Below are 17,616 nucleotides of genomic sequence, written 5' to 3' on the forward strand. Positions count from 1 at the left end.
TACCTGCCAAGAAGTAGGAGAGAAACAGACACAGTGCTTCGGGGATTTTCGTTTTTTAGTAACGGATTACTTTTGATGAAAACGTAAGTAAGTAACGGATTACTTGAATTACAAAAGTAACGCGTACTCTCGGGGATTACTTTTTAAAGCGTTGCCCCCTACACTGTTGAGCACGCATTCAGATCCGATCACTCAGGCCACACACTGAAAGAGTCATTGTTACTTGTTAATAAATACACCATCCACACTGTAGGGTAATTACTGTTTTAATAAGTATGATTAATAGTCAATAATGGCTTCTTCTAATCCCAAAAATATGGATCTAAGAGGTCACACCAGTTTCCTCCTGACATGTAAGACGTCCTGAATCCCAATGACAAGAAATACTTGTTATTGATGAATGCGGTATTAAACTGAGAGGGCCACTTCAAGATTCCACAAGACAGCAAATCATTGATTGGGACTTAATGAAAACTAGACGTGGCTTAACATTGAATCTTAATAATCAAAGGCCATCCATATTATTATATTTTCTTACTACAGCTTAGAAAAACAAAGCTCTTTATCCAACCAAAACCCTATGTCTCCTGCTCTCTGGTAAATTTCCTTCCTTCTTTAAAAAAGTAAAAAGTTAGATTATGCTGGGTAAGAATTAGTTCTTATGAAATATTGTCAAACAAACGTTCAAATTAGAAGTATTTTTTTCTTAATGGCCCCCGGTTGAAGGAGGAGTGAAAAGCTCACCATCATAGACGCCATATACGGGGATAACACAGCTCATTTTTAAGTCTTTCCTAGAGGGCGTCCATGGTGTCGAACTTCTAGTACACATAAAAACTGACAGAAATAGTTGTGTCAGGAAGGAAAAAGAACTATGGAGATATGTTCAAACCTTTCTGCTAGCCTCTATAATTTTCACAATATCCTGTATTATGATGTTTTGTTGTGAACATGAACATGTTTTCGTACATGTATCGGTCTCTTTGTGCACTGAGGATGTGGTGAGCTGGCAATGTTTAATTGTTTTTCTCACAGCTGTTGGCACGTGTGAATTAGGAAGAGTCAGTATACGTACACGTGAGTCATCAGAAACACCCACAACGAGAAAAGGAAAAAGAAAATTGCAACAGTCGCTAAAAATATAAGTTCTGATGCATAAATTTGAATCATAAAAAATGATGGGGATTATTTTATACGCACATCAAGTGAGTCAGTCACAAGATTAGATTCTTCCAAAATAGAGATTCTAATAATATACAGACGTGCTGAGTTGCTTTAGTGAAAAGTGACACACTCTCAGCTGTATCATCATTGCATCATGCAAGTCAAGTATTAGGTAAACATTACACTAATATTCATTTGTATTTTGGTTTAGAAGTCCAGATTTAGTTGATCATTTGTTGTCCATTTCCTGTGTCTTTCCTGGAGGGACAAATAATACAGACAGAAGTCACCACTCAGAATTAAGTCATCTTAATCATTGCTCAACAAGTGGCACCCTGGGTACTTCCTAAATATGGGCATGAAAAGTTACATAAGACCCAGAGAGAGAATACAATATTCACCACTATCTGGCACCAGTTTGCCCAGCGATTGTTTAATTTTAAGTTACCTCTTATCGGGGAGCTTAAATATTTTCATGTTCTGTGCGTGAGTAAAAAAAGAGAAAACATATACGTCAGCTATTCTTAAAGACAGTGAGGAAATAGTTCCTAGAAAATAAGCATGTTTTTCAAAAAATCTACAAAAAAAAAAAAAGAACAGTAGAAAAAAAAAATCAAAGTAACCACAAACCCCACATTTACCCTGAGCTGCACCTGACAGTAATCAGATCAGATTCCCAGCACACGCCAAACATTAGAAGCTGTCAGCGTACATGTAAGAGTGGGTTTCCATCATCATGTGTGGACTCTCACTATTGCTACCTTGTCTGTCTGCAGCAGGTCAACATGCTTCTCATCTAGTCTGGGAGGATGTGTGTGTGTGTATGAGAATCAGGTTGGCATGCCACTTCAAAGAACAGTGAGCCGTGTCACATCCTCGGCTGAGAAGCTTCCGGGCCTTCACGTACCTGCTAAAGGGCACACATAGGTGCAAACGGGCATGTTTACACCGACACGTTTCAGTTTCCCATCTACAACAGAGCATTTATGATTTATTGTATATTGTGAATTACTGAATATCTGAGTTGAGATGACAAATCCTTTGATGATGCTGAACTGTTAATTACTTCAGGAGCTCCAGTATTAACCTTTGACATTCTGTTTTGGCATCTCTCATATAGTAAAACGCAGATGGCTGAAGGGCCCCTACCTCCTTTCTGTGAAGGGGACTGCTGGGTTGCAGTCCTGAGGTTTATGAAGGCAGGGTACTGGGGGAGAACCTCAATGACTAGAATGATGAGAAACTCCCCCAGAAGCCCCGTTTAACCCCTTTGCACTTACCTGACACTGGTGGCTGAGAGAGATGACTGTAGGTTTCATCACACTCAGATCTGGAAGCTGAGTGCCTACGGCTGCCGCGCACCTGAAGAGAAATCACAGACCTCACGCTATGGCGGGAAGCTGCTCTCAACACCCCAGTGTTGGCAAAGGTCCGTGTTGACTCAATGACACCGCTGTTTTGCTTCGCAAATGCGTATATTCCAGGAGTCACTCGTGCTCGCCAGCTTGTTTGTCACCAGTTGAGTCTGAGCACTCAAAGCCACAAATCCCGAGCCTGTCCGAGTCATAAAAGGAGACGTGTTTGACAAGATAAATTCTCTAAATGTTGAGGCAAAGGTCAAATTTGGGATCAGGTTTACTCTCTCCGCCAGCCATTTAACTTTAGCAAATAGATCACTTCAAAATGACTGTTTTATAGATAGTTGAAGTTTAAGCTGAAGAAATCTCTACTGAATCAGTTTGACTCATACTACACACACTTGCTATCATTATACATAACGAATGAAACCTACACATTCTGTATTACCTTGGTTTAAACTATTTCAGTAACACAACTGCTTTGAAGCAAAAAAATACTTTAATTAAAATTAAATCTTTAAATGCTGCAATGAATAAATTCAGTAAAAACTGTCTATAGAAGTACATCCTTTTTTCCCCTCTTATTTTTACACCGTGGACATTATTTCGTATTGACAAAAGATGACAAGAGAGGAGGTTGTTTGTTTTATGTGTTTTTTAATCCAAAGCTGAAGCAGACAAAAGTACGGCAGGTGGAGCAGAACAGACTCAATGACAAGGGGGGAAAAAAGACAGACACATCTGTGCTTCCACTACAAAAAAGGTGTCGAGGGGGATGAAAAGAAAAAGAAAAGAAAAAACAGGAGGGAACATCATCAAACAAACATTCAATGAACATTTTTACAGTGAGAGATTTCGGGTGCGATGTGACAGGGTAATGTGGGTGATTCTACAAAGTGAAGTGGACAAAACTAACACAATCATGTGCCATGATCCCAGTGAGATGGGAAGCTCTGTTACGTTAACAGAACATAAAAAAGAAACCAATCATCACACCCCGTCTCAATGTGACGACAGCTTGCTGGTGTTATGTCAGATTCTGCTCAGACAGGGAGCAGCTCTTAAGTACTTTCTACTTCCTGTCAATCCTCCAGGAAGTGTGGAGGAGATGTGTTGGAGAACACAGGCTAGTCCCTCCTGACAGCTGGGCTGGTGCAAACAACAGTAACGATAATAGACCTTTTCAGAAAGACAGTCGGAGCTGCACCAGTCTGTCTGAACCTTGTATGCCCTAGAGGATGCTACTGCTTACATAAAGACACAAACGCTCCCTATTGTTGCTCGACATCCCTCCAACACAAACATGAATCCACACTAATCATAAAAGGTCCTAGCAGTACTTGAAGCTGATAAACACATCTGCATAGCATTAACCTGAAATATAATCTGGCAATGTTATAAAATCTGAAGCATAACATTGATGAAAGCCTGAACCAAATGGTCGGTCGGGGTTAATGTCATCTGCTGATTTAGCAACACTCATTAAGGCCTATGCTAATATATTCATAAAATCCATGAAAAAATACAGTATCAGTTGGCTCGCTCTCTCCTTTGAGCTACATGCAGGAGGAAGGTGGAGCCGGTTTCTGTTCTTAAACCTGGCGTCCTTCTCTGGCCTAAAACTACGCACCTGAAAAACAAGCGTAAATAAATTCAGGAGAGAGGAGCCAAAGTGAGGTGCTCTGTCAGAATGGCACGCGGCCCTTGAGTGAGTGCATAGGCCTCTGTTCGACATTCACAAGACAAACTGAACCTGACAGACTCAAGTACGAGAAATGAGCGACTATCCAGCTAATTCCAACAGTCAGGGACAGAGTCCTTACATTCCACTCGTCAGTTCAACATACATCCGCTTACTTTGCATGTAAAGAAACCTTCCCTTGCTTTTATTTTTGGGATTTAGCCGTTTGATTTAACATTCACAGGTGGGGGGCTAGTGCTAGAACAGGGCTGTGGGAGGGGAAAGAACTACTGCTAATGCTAAGGCTTCATGTCCGTTTCCAACATTCGAGCCCCTCTCACACAACCTGATATCTGGGAGAAGAAAGGAGAGAGATCTCACCGATTCCCTCTCATTCTCTAAAATTCATAATCTCTTCAGTGGTGTAAAAACACAGATAAACGTCCCCCCTGCCAGCGCAGAGGTGTGGGCTTGTTAAAATGGTAGAGTAATAAAAACAAAACACTCCTACAAAACATTAGAATTTGCCATGAAAAAATAAAACACTGATAAAATCCATGCAATGCGACTCATGTGTCGACAAATTATTGCTTCCTTTTTACAACCTGTGTTTGTATGTGCATGCATTCGTGCATCTTTCAGTGGGCAGCAGACTACGGGCCCGCCATGCTGTTATTGGCTTTCTTCCTCCGTTTCGTTAGCAGGGGATTGGTTGAGTCCGCAATGGTCTTGATCTTGATTTGCTCATAGTCAACCCTCATTGTTGCCAAGGCACTGGTCATTTCCTCCTGAAAAATAAAAAAAAAACCATATAAGGCCAGTTGCTTCGCCTCACCAAAGACGGCGGTCCAATCAGCAGCTACTCCTTAAAGATCGAAAAATGTACTCTGAGCGCCATTTCAACAAAACAAACCTGGCTGTGTAGATCAATATGAAGGAACCTGTCAGCCAACCTGTTTGCTTTTTAAATCAAGATCCATGGCACAAGCAATATGTCTGATATTTCTGAAGTGTTGGGGTCAAAAAAGATTAACATGTGCCTTATTGGTTCATGATTGTATAACAATAACAAAGAGTAAACAAAGTGACAGGTCGGGATTTAAAAAGCACATTTTAAGTAACTATGAGGAACTTAATCGTGTTGAATTTGGCAGCCTCTGTGGTAGTGTTTCCCGAAGTGACAGCTGCCCTTAGCGAACTTCTTCATCTGGCTACTATGTGCTTTTGTTCTGGAAGCAAAAGACATGTTAAATACTACTTTTCTTCTGTTTGCAGGACAGGCACCGAGGAGATTATGTATCTGTTTGCAGCTACAATTCATACACCTCCTTTAGCACAATAAAAGTAATTTTGCTGAGAAAGATAACGTTATCAAAATCCCCTTTAGTGTTTCCGCTAGGCTTTTTTATCAGCAGTGTAATTAATTGATTGCAATTAATCGCATATATCAATGACACATTACATGTAGACTTCCACACTTTAATTGTACTCTCCAATTCACCTTATTAAGTTTTAAGATCTCTTTTCTTTGCTTCAGTCCCCCAACAAACCTGCACCTCTGCTCTCTGCAGAGCTGCTGGCCCCGCCCCCCTTTTTCTGTCTGTCTCTCCGTCTGCTGTGTGGACTGTCTTCATCAGCAGTCTGTTTAAGTTACAAAAGTTTAATATTTTCTCTCGCAATTCAGTTCTCAGGTCACGTGAGCCGCATAAGCACGAGGGATGATGTGGCGATCAGAATGATAAGATCGATCGTTACCAAATGACACCTGCACCTTTTTATAAACTTTATAAACAGCGACAATCAATGCATTTACAGTAGGGACATACGGAGATACACAACAGGATTGTTTACATCGCGTAACAGAACTGCATATGATTGTGTGTGGACAGAGAGCGTTTGTGAGGAGTAAACTGGTCCCGCTGTTGCTTAATTGGTTGCCACGACTTCACGTGTGATTGATGTCTTATGACTCCTGTCACTGTTTCAGTGCATTTCCTCAACAAGGAGAGCGGGCGAACGACCATTAATTTCGAGCGGACATCTCTGCGGAGTCGTTTAATTGCAACTTCGGGACACATTATAGAAATCTGAAGCAGCGGCGTATTGCAAAATGTATGTAGCGGAAACACTGCCCTTGTAATGTCAAGATAAAGCTGGGTAGCATGAATGTTACTTAATAAGCCAGTGTATTACAGTAATGTCCACGGTGACGTCCATTGGTTGAGAGCCAGATTTCACAGTGTTGTTCTTAAATCAAACAGACGTAACAGTCCTGACTATGAAGAAGAGGGCAAATTCAGGGTAGGTTAACTCCTGTTTCTGCCCGTGCTCCATCACTGTCCATTTTAGCTGACCTATTTTGTACATCCATTTGTAGTATTCTCTGTGAACCCTTCTCTACTGCTTCCTTTTAAGTGTCGAGCAGACATCTCTCTGCAAAACTTTTCTTTGGAAAATGTTCATGTGCTCTTCTGGTCTACTTGCTGTCAATGTTTTCATCTGACTTTGCAGGGAATCAGACCAGACGAAAGGCACTGAAAGCCACTGCCTTTAAAACAGACAATCCTCTTCCTGACAATGATGTTTGCTCATGTACGCTAATAAAAAAAATAATCTTACCTTGACGTCCTCCCATGCGTCCATCTCTTCCTTTAGCACCCGGCTGGTGTGAAGTGGGGTCTGGGGAACCTCCATCGATTGCTTTAGTGAGACACACAGACATTCAAATGTTAGTTCACTGGAGCGGTGTCAGCCAGAGCAATGCAGTTAATGTTCAGAAAGTGAGCTAGAAAAAAAAAAGCATGACAGTGTGTGCACTTACATTGATCCATGGATGATTCATGAACTCCGTGATGGTCATCCTTTGTGTTGGCTCGGTCTTGAGGAGGGTCCTGATCAGTTGTTTAGCTGCAAACATTAATATTTATATCAGTAAAAAAAACAGCTCTATTTAGAAACCTTGAACCACATCCAAATGGTCCAACAGTGAGATTTAAAACCGGAGATTAAGTATGATGCAGATGGAGTGTACAGTACTGGCGCAGGGTTTTATGTATCCTATTTTCTAATGTAGGTCATGTGAATTGGAAAAGTAGCCCACACTGCAGCAGAATAAGTAAGGCCAGAGGCAGACAGACGGTTCAATCTTCTGTGGACGGATGTATTTTGGGCACGTCTCGTTTGCTGCTGATGGCGTTAACGATAAACCGAATTTAGAAACCCTACAGTAAAGAAGGAAATAGCACATATGAAGTGTTTTACAGTAAATACAACCCATCTGGCCCTTCTGCCGTTCCACATATATAGTCATACACCCATCTGTTAGAAGGAGATATTTGGGCTTCATCATTGTGTCAGCGTATCAAACATCACTTTCAATAGTAGTGAAAAGGACCGACAGCAGCGGACAGGAGGTGAAACACCTGCATCAGTTTCAATTTCTTGATCTCAAAGTAAGAAAGAAAAGCTTGTTTGTCACGTTTGGGTGAGAAAGTTTGTAGTGAGGGCCTGTGGGAGCTTGTGAAACGATCATACTGTCTTAGATGAAAGTTTCTTAATGTAAGACCAACATGCAGCATGTGTTCCCTTCGCATGTCAAGCCTTAAGAGCCACCAATAACGGCCTGATGCATTTCTTTATAAACGAGGAAATCATTCACATAATTTGGTTTTAGGAAGGACGAGTGTCAACATTTAAACTCAATATCTCCAGTCACCATATACATAAATGAAGCTATTGCTGACCTTCCTCTGATACATCAGACCATTCTGGGTTGGGAAACTCATACTGGCCCATCCTGATCCTCTTCTTCATCCCGGGAGAGATGGCCAGACCGTGGTTAGAATAAAAAGGAGGGTACCCACACAACCTGTAATAGGTTTAAAAAGCAAGTATTAGTCATAGAGGCAAATAAATAATCAGAAATATAGCAAAAAAAACGGACTTACAGGATATACATGATGACACCCAACGACCACATGTCACATGACTTGTCATACTTCTCGGGGCCCAGAACCTCTGGAGCTGCAGACAGCAGGGAAGGAATAAAGGGGAAAGCAAGGAGTGAGAGGGTAGAGAAAAATGTTATGAGTCATTTTAACAATTAAGCAACAAGTGCAGATAACATGGGAGTGAATACACAAACAGATTCTTACCAACATAGTAGGGTGTGTAGCAGGGAGTAGCTAAAGAGTTGTGGGAAGTGGTCTCCTTGGCAAAGCCAAAGTCTGTGAGTTTGAGCAGGGCGCTGGGCCTCTTCGTGGAATACAGTAAATTCTCTGGCTGCAGGGAGGATTCGGGAAGAGCCAGAAAAAAGAAGACAAATATGATGCAAAATCAAAGGAATTATTCTTGAAACCCCCCCCCCCCCCCCCCCCCCCAAAAGAACGCTTGAATTTCTCAACAGACCTTGACGTCTCTGTGTGCGATGTTGACTGCATGTAAATATTGGATGGCCTCTCCGATGCTCTTCATGATGTCAGATGCCTCTAAAGTGAAGAGACAAAAAGCTCTTTAGCAAAAGGTTAAAAATGCACGAGTGCTGTATTAACAAGCAGGTGTATGGGCCATATACACTCACTAGGCACTTCATCAGGTACACCTTGCTAATACTGGGTTGGATCTTGCCTTCAGAACTGCCTTAATAAAGGCAGGTCAGATCCATGCTTTAATGTTGTTTACGTCAAATTCTGACTCTACCATCCGAATGTCACAAGAGAAATCGAGACTCATCAGACCAGGCAACGTATTTCCAATCTTATTTTGCCTGTGCGATTTGTAGCCTCAGTTTGCTGTTCCTTTGCTGACAGGAGTGGAACCCGGTGTGGTCTTCTGCTGCTGTAGCCCATCTGCTTCAAGGTTCGACGTGTTGTGCGTTCAGAGATGCTCTGCTGCATACCTCAGTTGTAACCAGTGGTTATTTGAATTAATGTTGCATTTCTATCAGCTCGAACCAGTCTGGCCATGCTCCTCTGACCTCTGCCATCAACAACGCATTTTCGCCCAGAGAACTGATGCTTTTTCGGAACATTCTCTGTAAACCCTAGAGATGGTTGTGCATGAAAATCCAGTAGATCAGCAGTTTCTGAAATACTCAGACCAGCCTGTCCAGCACCAACAACCATGCCACATTCAAAGTCACTTAAATCACCTTTCTTTCCCATTCTGATGCTCGCTTTGAACTTTGAAAGCGAGTTGCTGCCATGTGATTGGCTGATTAGATATTTACGTTAACTAGCAGTTGAACAGGTGTACCTAATAAAGTGGCCGGTGAGTGTATATCTACAGTGAACAAGTGCTATTTGATATGCAATCATGTATTGTAACAAATGTGTCAAATAGAAGCTTGTTACCTCTCTCTGTGAATGCCTGGTCTCCTCGGTCCTGGATTCGACTAAAAAGCTCCCCTCCATCCATGCTGCAAAAACAAACAAACAGGATCTGGCTTTAGCGACTGGGTATACTTCTGATGTTTTCAGCACCCAACTCAAGTCTGCTCCACAGAGACCTCTGTCAGTCAAGGCCGTGCGCTGCATTGACAAGAGAGGAGGAACAGAGGGGAAATTGACCTGAGCAGTATGGAGAACTACGATTAGCAGAGAGAGTGTTGAGAGATGCACCATGTATATATATATATATATATATCAATTATAATGCTCTGTATGAAACACAGGCTGCCTTGCCAGTAATTAACAGGGTGCAGGGCTTTCTGTCTCTCCGACTGGATTGCGGTCAAATGTGGTCTGTGGTGTGTTGGTTGATCAACACTTGAAGATAACTGTGAAACCAAATGAATGAGCAACATATTCACTATTTAAACCTCTGCACAGCAGGAGAAAAAGGCTTATTGTAGAAAACACTTACTTTTATAGTTCTTACTGTTGATTTATCCAATTATTTATATGGTTACAAAAAGCATTGGTGCTTGTACAGCCAAGAACACACCTGTAGTCTCCGTCTGACCAGCACTAACATCCACTGAGCTGTTACACAGGAGTTCACTATCACTGTTTCAGAAGAGGCACCTCAGACACATCACGTCTTTAGTATTTGCATCAGACGTCTGTGTTTCGAGTAAATTCAGACTTTCCATTTTCATTCTGTGTTTGTGCAAGTCTGCGGTGTGAGAGACATCGCAACGTTAGTTAACGTCAATGTGTTTTTCTGAAAATATTTCAGAGGAAGCAGAAACATCATATTTTTCAGTGCTGTATAGCCATTTAGCCTTGTGACCTTGTGTCGAATCCTAATGTGACGCAAAATTTGTATTTTAATTTGATTGTCTCCAAAAAGACACACAGTGGTTTAGTTCTGAGCTGGAGTCATGGTGTCAAAATGCAATATGGTCTTTGGTAGGTTACATGCTAGTTTATTTTTTAGATTCAACCAAAAAAAAAAATGCCGCAAGTTGCATCAATACAATGTTCTGTTCATGATAGCCATGTGTTTAAAAACCGTTACAAGCATTCATTTATATTTGCTTGATTTCAACAACTATAATAGGATTAGTACTCAGAATTCCCTGATCCACAGTCAGTCTTGTGCATTTGTAAAGCATACAGGTATTTCACGGGGCATCAAAGAAACATTAAAGCCTTAAAGTTATAAAGATATTTAACTGTCAGCGAGTACGGTCAAATACAAAGAGAACAGTCGTTAACCTGCATCATGTTTAGTATGAGAAAATCAAACTCCTCATCAAGCATGCTGCATGCTGCAAATGCATAAGTTTCATTTAATGCTTCTTGCTCAGTATGACTGGATAGGTTTCAGGTGCTGTCATCGATGCCAATTTTATGTGTGTCTCTGTCTGTGTGTGTTACTACTGATTCTTCAGGCATGCATGTGTATACGAGGGGAGAAGGACCCGATGCCTGTGGGACAGCACTTCTAAACCACAACACACTTCAAACCTCTCAAAATCAATCACACTCATATTTTGCATGCTGAGAATCGCTTTTTCATATTAAAATACATGAAATGTGAGAACCTTCCTCAAGTGGCTGGCAATCCCTCAGTTATGCAAACGTGTTTCACACATGGTTTGTCTCATGTGGCCAGAGCAGACGAAGAGATGAACTTGTGGTCTAAGGTAGCGAGCCTCTTCGAGTGTGTTTCTGAAAAGGTGAATTCTCAGCAGAATAGATACTGAGCACTCCTATTCTCATCAGAAGTATTGAGTGGGAACACTTATCTCGCACCACTGTAGCTGAAAACTGCCACACCCATTCACATCATGTATACAATGTAGACACACCTCACCAGTATGCGGCATACGATGTACTTGCTTGAGAAAATATAACGGTTTAGAAAAGCCCTACCACACATCATGAGCTGTTTAAATCGAAACTAATTCTTGAACAATCTTGATTAAAGCAGCCATGAGGAGTTTCATTATGAGTTGATTTTGGCGGCCCGCGCAGACGATACTATCTTTGCTGATCCTGTCTTGCACAAGCTAAAGATTATCTCCTGTTTCCCTTTAAAAAAGCTAGCTTCTACTCACTGTGAAACTTTGCTGTTAAATATGTAAACAAAGGCTGCTGTGTTCTGCATGCTTATCAGAATCTACGTCCTTTAACCAGAAGTTAGCAGCTAGCTCAGCTCAGCTCGCAGACCAAAATAGCTTGCTTTGACACCTTTGTTTTTTGCCAGTAACCACTTCATTCAGTGACTTAACGCTGTTTTTTTTTTTTTTTTATCACCTGGACAGTTTCTACTGATAATTTAGCTTCCAGTAAAAACCTCTTGATCCAACAACAATTAAGGGTCATTTTGAGTTTCAGGTTGTCAAGTTGACAGCCTGCCTTGCTGTTGCCACTGCTTTGCTCTGTGTAGAATACAGCAGCTAAAAAGCAAAGTTAATGGAAAACAAAACTAGTATGTGACTGCATCAGGTCAATGTGCGCTTTTGCAGGCAATGTGTTACAAGGACTGTCCTTATGAGGCTAATGACAACATGCATGAAAGCAGGTGCGCGCTGTGGATGTAGGTGAGGACAGTGGACAAGCAGCGGAGGAGCAGCCCCGCCTACTCCCCGAACAAAGTATTCAGAGCCGTATAGACAGAGAGTCACGTCAGTGGAGGTCCAATATGCTCCATGATCCGCCATTGCGATGTCGCAACTCTCTCTCTACTAGAGCGCGACCGATTTATCGGTCAGTCGATTTTATCCGCCAATATTAGTGTTTCGCAGATATATCAGTATCAGCGTATATGTCCTTCGACATACTCCGATATTGATGACTTTAATTTTTACAGTGCTATGAGAGAAAGTCATTACACCGCCTGACAAGCAGAGAGCGCAGTGATCATTTTGACAACATGAGAGCCACGCTCCAAGTCTTAATACCAAAATACAGATGGAGTCAAGAAATGTAAGAGCCACCTCACTCGTGGTTACAACCATAAACCAGCACAAAAATGACAATCATATATATATATAACATATGCAGAACATGTGTTCGAAATAGACACATTAAAAACCCTAACAAACACTATTTTTTGCATTTGGAACATAAATTAGCAAACTTAACAACTTAAACTACTCAGTCAGCACTAGGCGGCAGGCATGATGGGAAATGGGGACGTCCCTATCACTGCCAGAGTGCGCGTCACAGCTGAGCAGAGCAGCACACACAGCGAAGGGAAGCATCATCTTTCCCATACAGAACGAAACATTGTGAACAACAAACTTATGTTCAAATCACAGCAGTCAGCCAAAGAAAGCTTGCTTTCAGAGCACCGCTGTTTCTACCCTATGCGCATCTAAACTGCGCAGACGAGATCCCGTGTGCACAGTGTCGCTCTCAGTTAGTTTTAAGTTCAATAGTATCCATAGTAGTCCTCATCCTGCTCATTAAGCCTTTGCTTTCAAACCAGCATCAATTCTTGTAGGTAGACTTGCACAAAGTCAGGGATTTTGTAGGGTTATAGACAAAGTATATGATCAACCAAATATACCAAACATGATCATCAATTATCCATGTAGTTTGAAACACAGTCATTAACTGAAACAGACACAGCTGTGTAGGAGGCTTGAACCTGGGTGAGGAACAGGCAAACTCAACGGTGAGCTTGTGGAAGACAGGTTCATGTCACAGGTCATACACCATAGCAAGACTGAGCACAGCAACGAGACACAAGGTAGTGATACTGCATCAGCAAGGTCTCTCCCAGACAAAGACTTCAAAGTAGACTGGGGTTTCAAGATGTGCTGTTTAAGCTCTTTTGAAGAAGCACAAAGAAACAGACAATACTGAGTGTCTGCAGGCAACAGTGAAGCATGGTGGAAGTTCCTTGCAAGTTTGGGGCTGCATTTCTGCAAATGGAGTTGGAGATTTGGTCAGGATTAATGGTGTCCTCAATGCTCAACACCAAATATTGATTTGATTTAGATTTCTCTTCTGTTCAGTCACTGCATTTTGTTAGGTGATGAAAATAAACTATTAACACTTCTGTTTATGAAAGCGTTCTTAGTTTACAGCATTTTTTCACACCTGCCTAAAACTTTTGCACAGTTCTGTATATCGGCCGATATTGGAATTTTTTTACTCCCTAATATCGGTATCGGCCCCAAACATCCAGTATCGGTCGGGCTCTCTTCTCTACGGCTGTGAAAGTACCGTCACTCTGTCACTCAGTCAGTCAGGCACATACAGAACCGCGTGTAGGGGTCAAATAGGGTTCTTCAACTGATGATACCAATCATCGACTTTAAGTGGCTGACCAATTGCTTGCCATTTAGATGCAGTATTAAGATTGTTTCACAACCAGTTAAAAATTCCTTATAGTAGGTTTAATTTGTGCAACTTGTGTTTTTTAATTAATTAAATGTCCATGTGCTCTTAGGGACTGAAAAATAGAGTTACCAATACCAGCATCAGAAATGCCTCGGATACTACCTAAAACATGGGATCAGGTAGGGCTTGTACGCCAGTTTATGCTTCACTATTTCGCCTTGAATAAAATCATTTCTTCTTTGCCGCTCCAAAACTGTAGATTACAATGCAAGCTGCCCTGTAGTTCCAACACGGGTGCATTATGGCTGCCAACAATAACTACTGTTTTAGACTAACAAAGACACACTGATTGTTTGAGCTGTATCTGGTGTCAATAGCAAAGCAAAAAAATGCTAAAAAAAAGTGCTATTGGAAAATCAATCAATCACTCAATTTAATTTGAAGTGCAAAATCACCATGCAACATGCAGGGTTCAAACAGATTCAAGTTTAAAATCAGCATTTTTCCCATGCTTAAGCTAATACAGCCTGTCCGGGCTTCAAGGCGCTAATGTTAGCTTAGCTTGTTTGTAGATGCTCTGCTTGTTTTGAAGTAAGGATTCCTTAACTACCTGTCTTTCCTTTTACTGGTTAATCAAAACCAGTAAAAACAATTAAAAATCAGCGTCTCTCCCACATTTTTCAGCCGACACAAGTGAGAGAGATGTGTCAAAAAATGTCAAACTACATAATAAAAGAAAGTTCTCTGTAATTTATTCTCCGAGTCTGGCAACACAAAAATGGTCATCCATAAAGGGTTAGCAGTACAGAGCTTTATTGCTAATATCCTGACGCTGCTTCCGGATTGGTACAAATTCAGGTATTAGAATCAGCATTGGAAAGGACAATGGTATAATGCTCTTTTGGGAGGCTGTCTGCAGTCTGGACTGCATTATGGAAGGATTTGGGCAATATCAACATGTCACAATGTTATGTAATACAATTCAATTGCACAGCTCCATACAGCCTCCAGCAGAGATGAGCAAACACTGCTGACCTCTGTGCTAGTCGAATCCAAAACTGATCATGTTTTTCACACCGGTGGGTTATTGGGTTATACCGCATACTTAATAACGCATCATTAAAGGATTGGCAGGGCTATTTATAAATTGTGGTTAGTGTAAACTATTCTGGTTAGCTTTTGAATATTTCTAGTTCATCACCACCCCCGCCCCAGGTCCTACAGCACACCAGGTTAACCAAGGCAAAGGAATGTTTAAAACAAAGCTGAGGAAGTGCAAGTAAAGTAGCAGATTAGTATAAGATGGGTCGGAGGGCATATCAGCAGCTGCACGCTCATCCTCACCGAATTTCCAAAATTACAAGAGGTGACTTTACATAATAACCCTTTACACAACATGGGACAATACTCAATCAGCAGAATATATGTAGGTCATAAGACTGAATGTACTTCTGCAGAGTCAGAGGAAAAGCACATCAAGAAGCTAGATCTCAAGTCACAAAGTGTCCTCGTGTGATATTCAAGGAAACTAAGTTTCATAAGAAATACTTTATTGGCATTTCATGCTGAGCTGCTTTTTTCTAATGGAAATGAGTCATCATATGCAACTACCATGAGAGTATGTCGAAAGACAGGTCCACTACCTCTGCATAAAAGGTAACCACAGACTTAATTAATGCACGTGTGACAAGTTGATGGGGGTTGTGTGGTTAAATGTTGCGAGATGGAAATACAACAGGTGAGGAAATTGTGCTAAGATCATTTAGAAGAAATGGGTCATTTTCTATGAAAGTCACACACAACAGATTTACAATAAATAAACTGGCTCAAGTGTGCTTTGAACAATTGTTTAAGAAAGATGTTCATTACTTCACCTATACGGATATGACAAAGTAAAAGGAAATGCATGCTGTGTGTCACGTACGGATATACCATCAATCATCATTTTCATTATTGGGCAACTTAACAGGGTTTCCCCCCAAAGAGTCAATTGAATTACCCTTAAGAAGCAGATATCTCCAAACTTCGGCTCTGAGTATGCTTACTGACAAGCAAGGGAGGGATGATGTACTGAGAATCATCACGGCTGCGATTCAGTCGTAGGCACGAGGCTGCAGGTAATGATATTCAGTACAAAATCACAACCTTGAGTGTGATATTGCTTTTATATAATTACACAAGCGGCAAATGTTAGTAAAAAGTATTAATCAACAACAGATTACTTTTTGCTCAAACTCAACAAGTTCCAAAATTTAACTGAAATTTAAATCAAACTGGACTTTTGTTGCCAAGCAACCCAAACATTCTCCTGCACTCTGTGTGTACATGTTACCACAGATAAGCTGTTTGTTATCATGTTCATTTATCCAGATGTTTTACTTCAACCAGTGAAATAAGAGTCTGCTGTGTGATTCAGAGGTAACAGCTTCATTAAAGCTGTCGTAGGTAACATTATTAAAACTAACTTTTTGTCATATTTGCTCAAACTGTCACTTTTAACATGCAGCAGTACATGAGAGAGATAATCTGTAAAAAAAAAAATCATGTTCCTCTGGCTCCTCCTACTGCTCCTACTGGCATTTGTAAGAATCCGACGCTCCCGAAACACACAACCAATGAGAGCCGAGCAGTCTCTCAGGCTACTGTCAATCACACGCTGCGCAGCACCACTCCTCCGTCACGGTTACTGTGACGTTGTGTTAAGTTGGTGTTGCAGTCGGGCTAACGTTAGCTTGTTCTCAATGTGGCTACTGTTTAGCGTTGTCTCATGGCGGTGTGGCTGAAAATATCTTTGTGAAGTGTCCAGGCAGTGTGACCGTTTCTGACTTTCTCCTAATAGTTCTGTGTGGCTGTGCTCTCACGGCTAAATGTTCCCAACACCAGTGAGATACTGCTTCGTTGGCGCTGTTTTTTCCACAGTCTCTGTTAGCAAACTAAGTGCTGGTGGTTTTGCTGATGGAATTGTAGATTACCATTCACAGCAAAAACACTGATTTCCTCTGGTTTGATGTGTATCTGCTTCGATAGTGGTGGTGGTGTAATAAAACGGCTGTTTTTACATAGTGTATATCTGGCTCCTTCAGTTGCTGCGGTTACTAGCCTGCGCGCATGATGGCCTCCTCTGTGGGGAGGGCTTTGGAGGCAGGACTGAGCGTTGCGGAGAGAGAGGGGGAGGGACCTGGAGGTTGTAACCTTTCAAATTTTGAAGCAAAGTCCGCTCTCTTCTCCATCTTAACTACTGCAGCTTTAATGTCGACATACACAGTCTGCTGTAATGTTAATTAACAGTATTCAGAACACCTGGCTGAGGCGGAGTGATACACAGAGTGAAAAGTCCGAGTGATGTTGTTCTCTATATCAGCACTAATATAACGCCTCTTATCCAATCAGATTACTTGGTTTGGAACAAAATGTTGCATAATATGGGTGAAGGTTTAATTTATCATGCTAGCCTATGTTAGGTGCTAGGCAAGGCAAGTTGGCGGAGACAGGGAGTGATAAAATCATACTGTGTTAAAATAAATTAGCAAAATGTTCAGTCTTCTTGCTGGTTGTTCAAACACCTTCAGAATCTTAACTGCAACTACTGAAAACTTTGTACATGTAGTTATTATTATTCCCTTCAGTATCAGGCAGCAATAATGTTGTTGCATGACATGTTTTAACTTAATTT

The 17,616-nt window shown here is 41.3% G+C and overlaps 1 protein-coding gene across 1 annotated transcript in view; it reads right to left on the reverse strand.

Annotated features, from left to right (window-relative positions):
* Window positions 1-3,168: 3,168 nt before the first annotated feature.
* mapkapk2a (MAPK activated protein kinase 2a) overlaps window positions 3,169-17,616 on the reverse strand; it is a 30,630-nt gene continuing 16,182 nt past the window's right edge. Inside the window, exons 3-10 of the mRNA XM_069678941.1 lie at window positions 9,555-9,619; window positions 8,611-8,690; window positions 8,358-8,484; window positions 8,151-8,226; window positions 7,947-8,071; window positions 7,025-7,110; window positions 6,823-6,903; window positions 3,169-4,991 (exon numbers count right to left, since the gene is read on the reverse strand). Of these exons, the coding sequence (XP_069535042.1) occupies window positions 4,857-4,991; window positions 6,823-6,903; window positions 7,025-7,110; window positions 7,947-8,071; window positions 8,151-8,226; window positions 8,358-8,484; window positions 8,611-8,690; window positions 9,555-9,619 (775 nt within the window). The 3' untranslated portion in view covers window positions 3,169-4,856. The remainder of the gene's footprint in view (window positions 4,992-6,822; window positions 6,904-7,024; window positions 7,111-7,946; window positions 8,072-8,150; window positions 8,227-8,357; window positions 8,485-8,610; window positions 8,691-9,554; window positions 9,620-17,616) is intronic.

The sequence above is a fragment of the Semicossyphus pulcher genome, unplaced genomic scaffold (assembly GCF_022749685.1).
Source record: "Semicossyphus pulcher isolate SPU_LCO1_2020_fin unplaced genomic scaffold, fSemPul1.0.p SCAF_3, whole genome shotgun sequence".
Taxonomy (NCBI): Eukaryota; Metazoa; Chordata; class Actinopteri; order Labriformes; family Labridae; genus Semicossyphus; species Semicossyphus pulcher.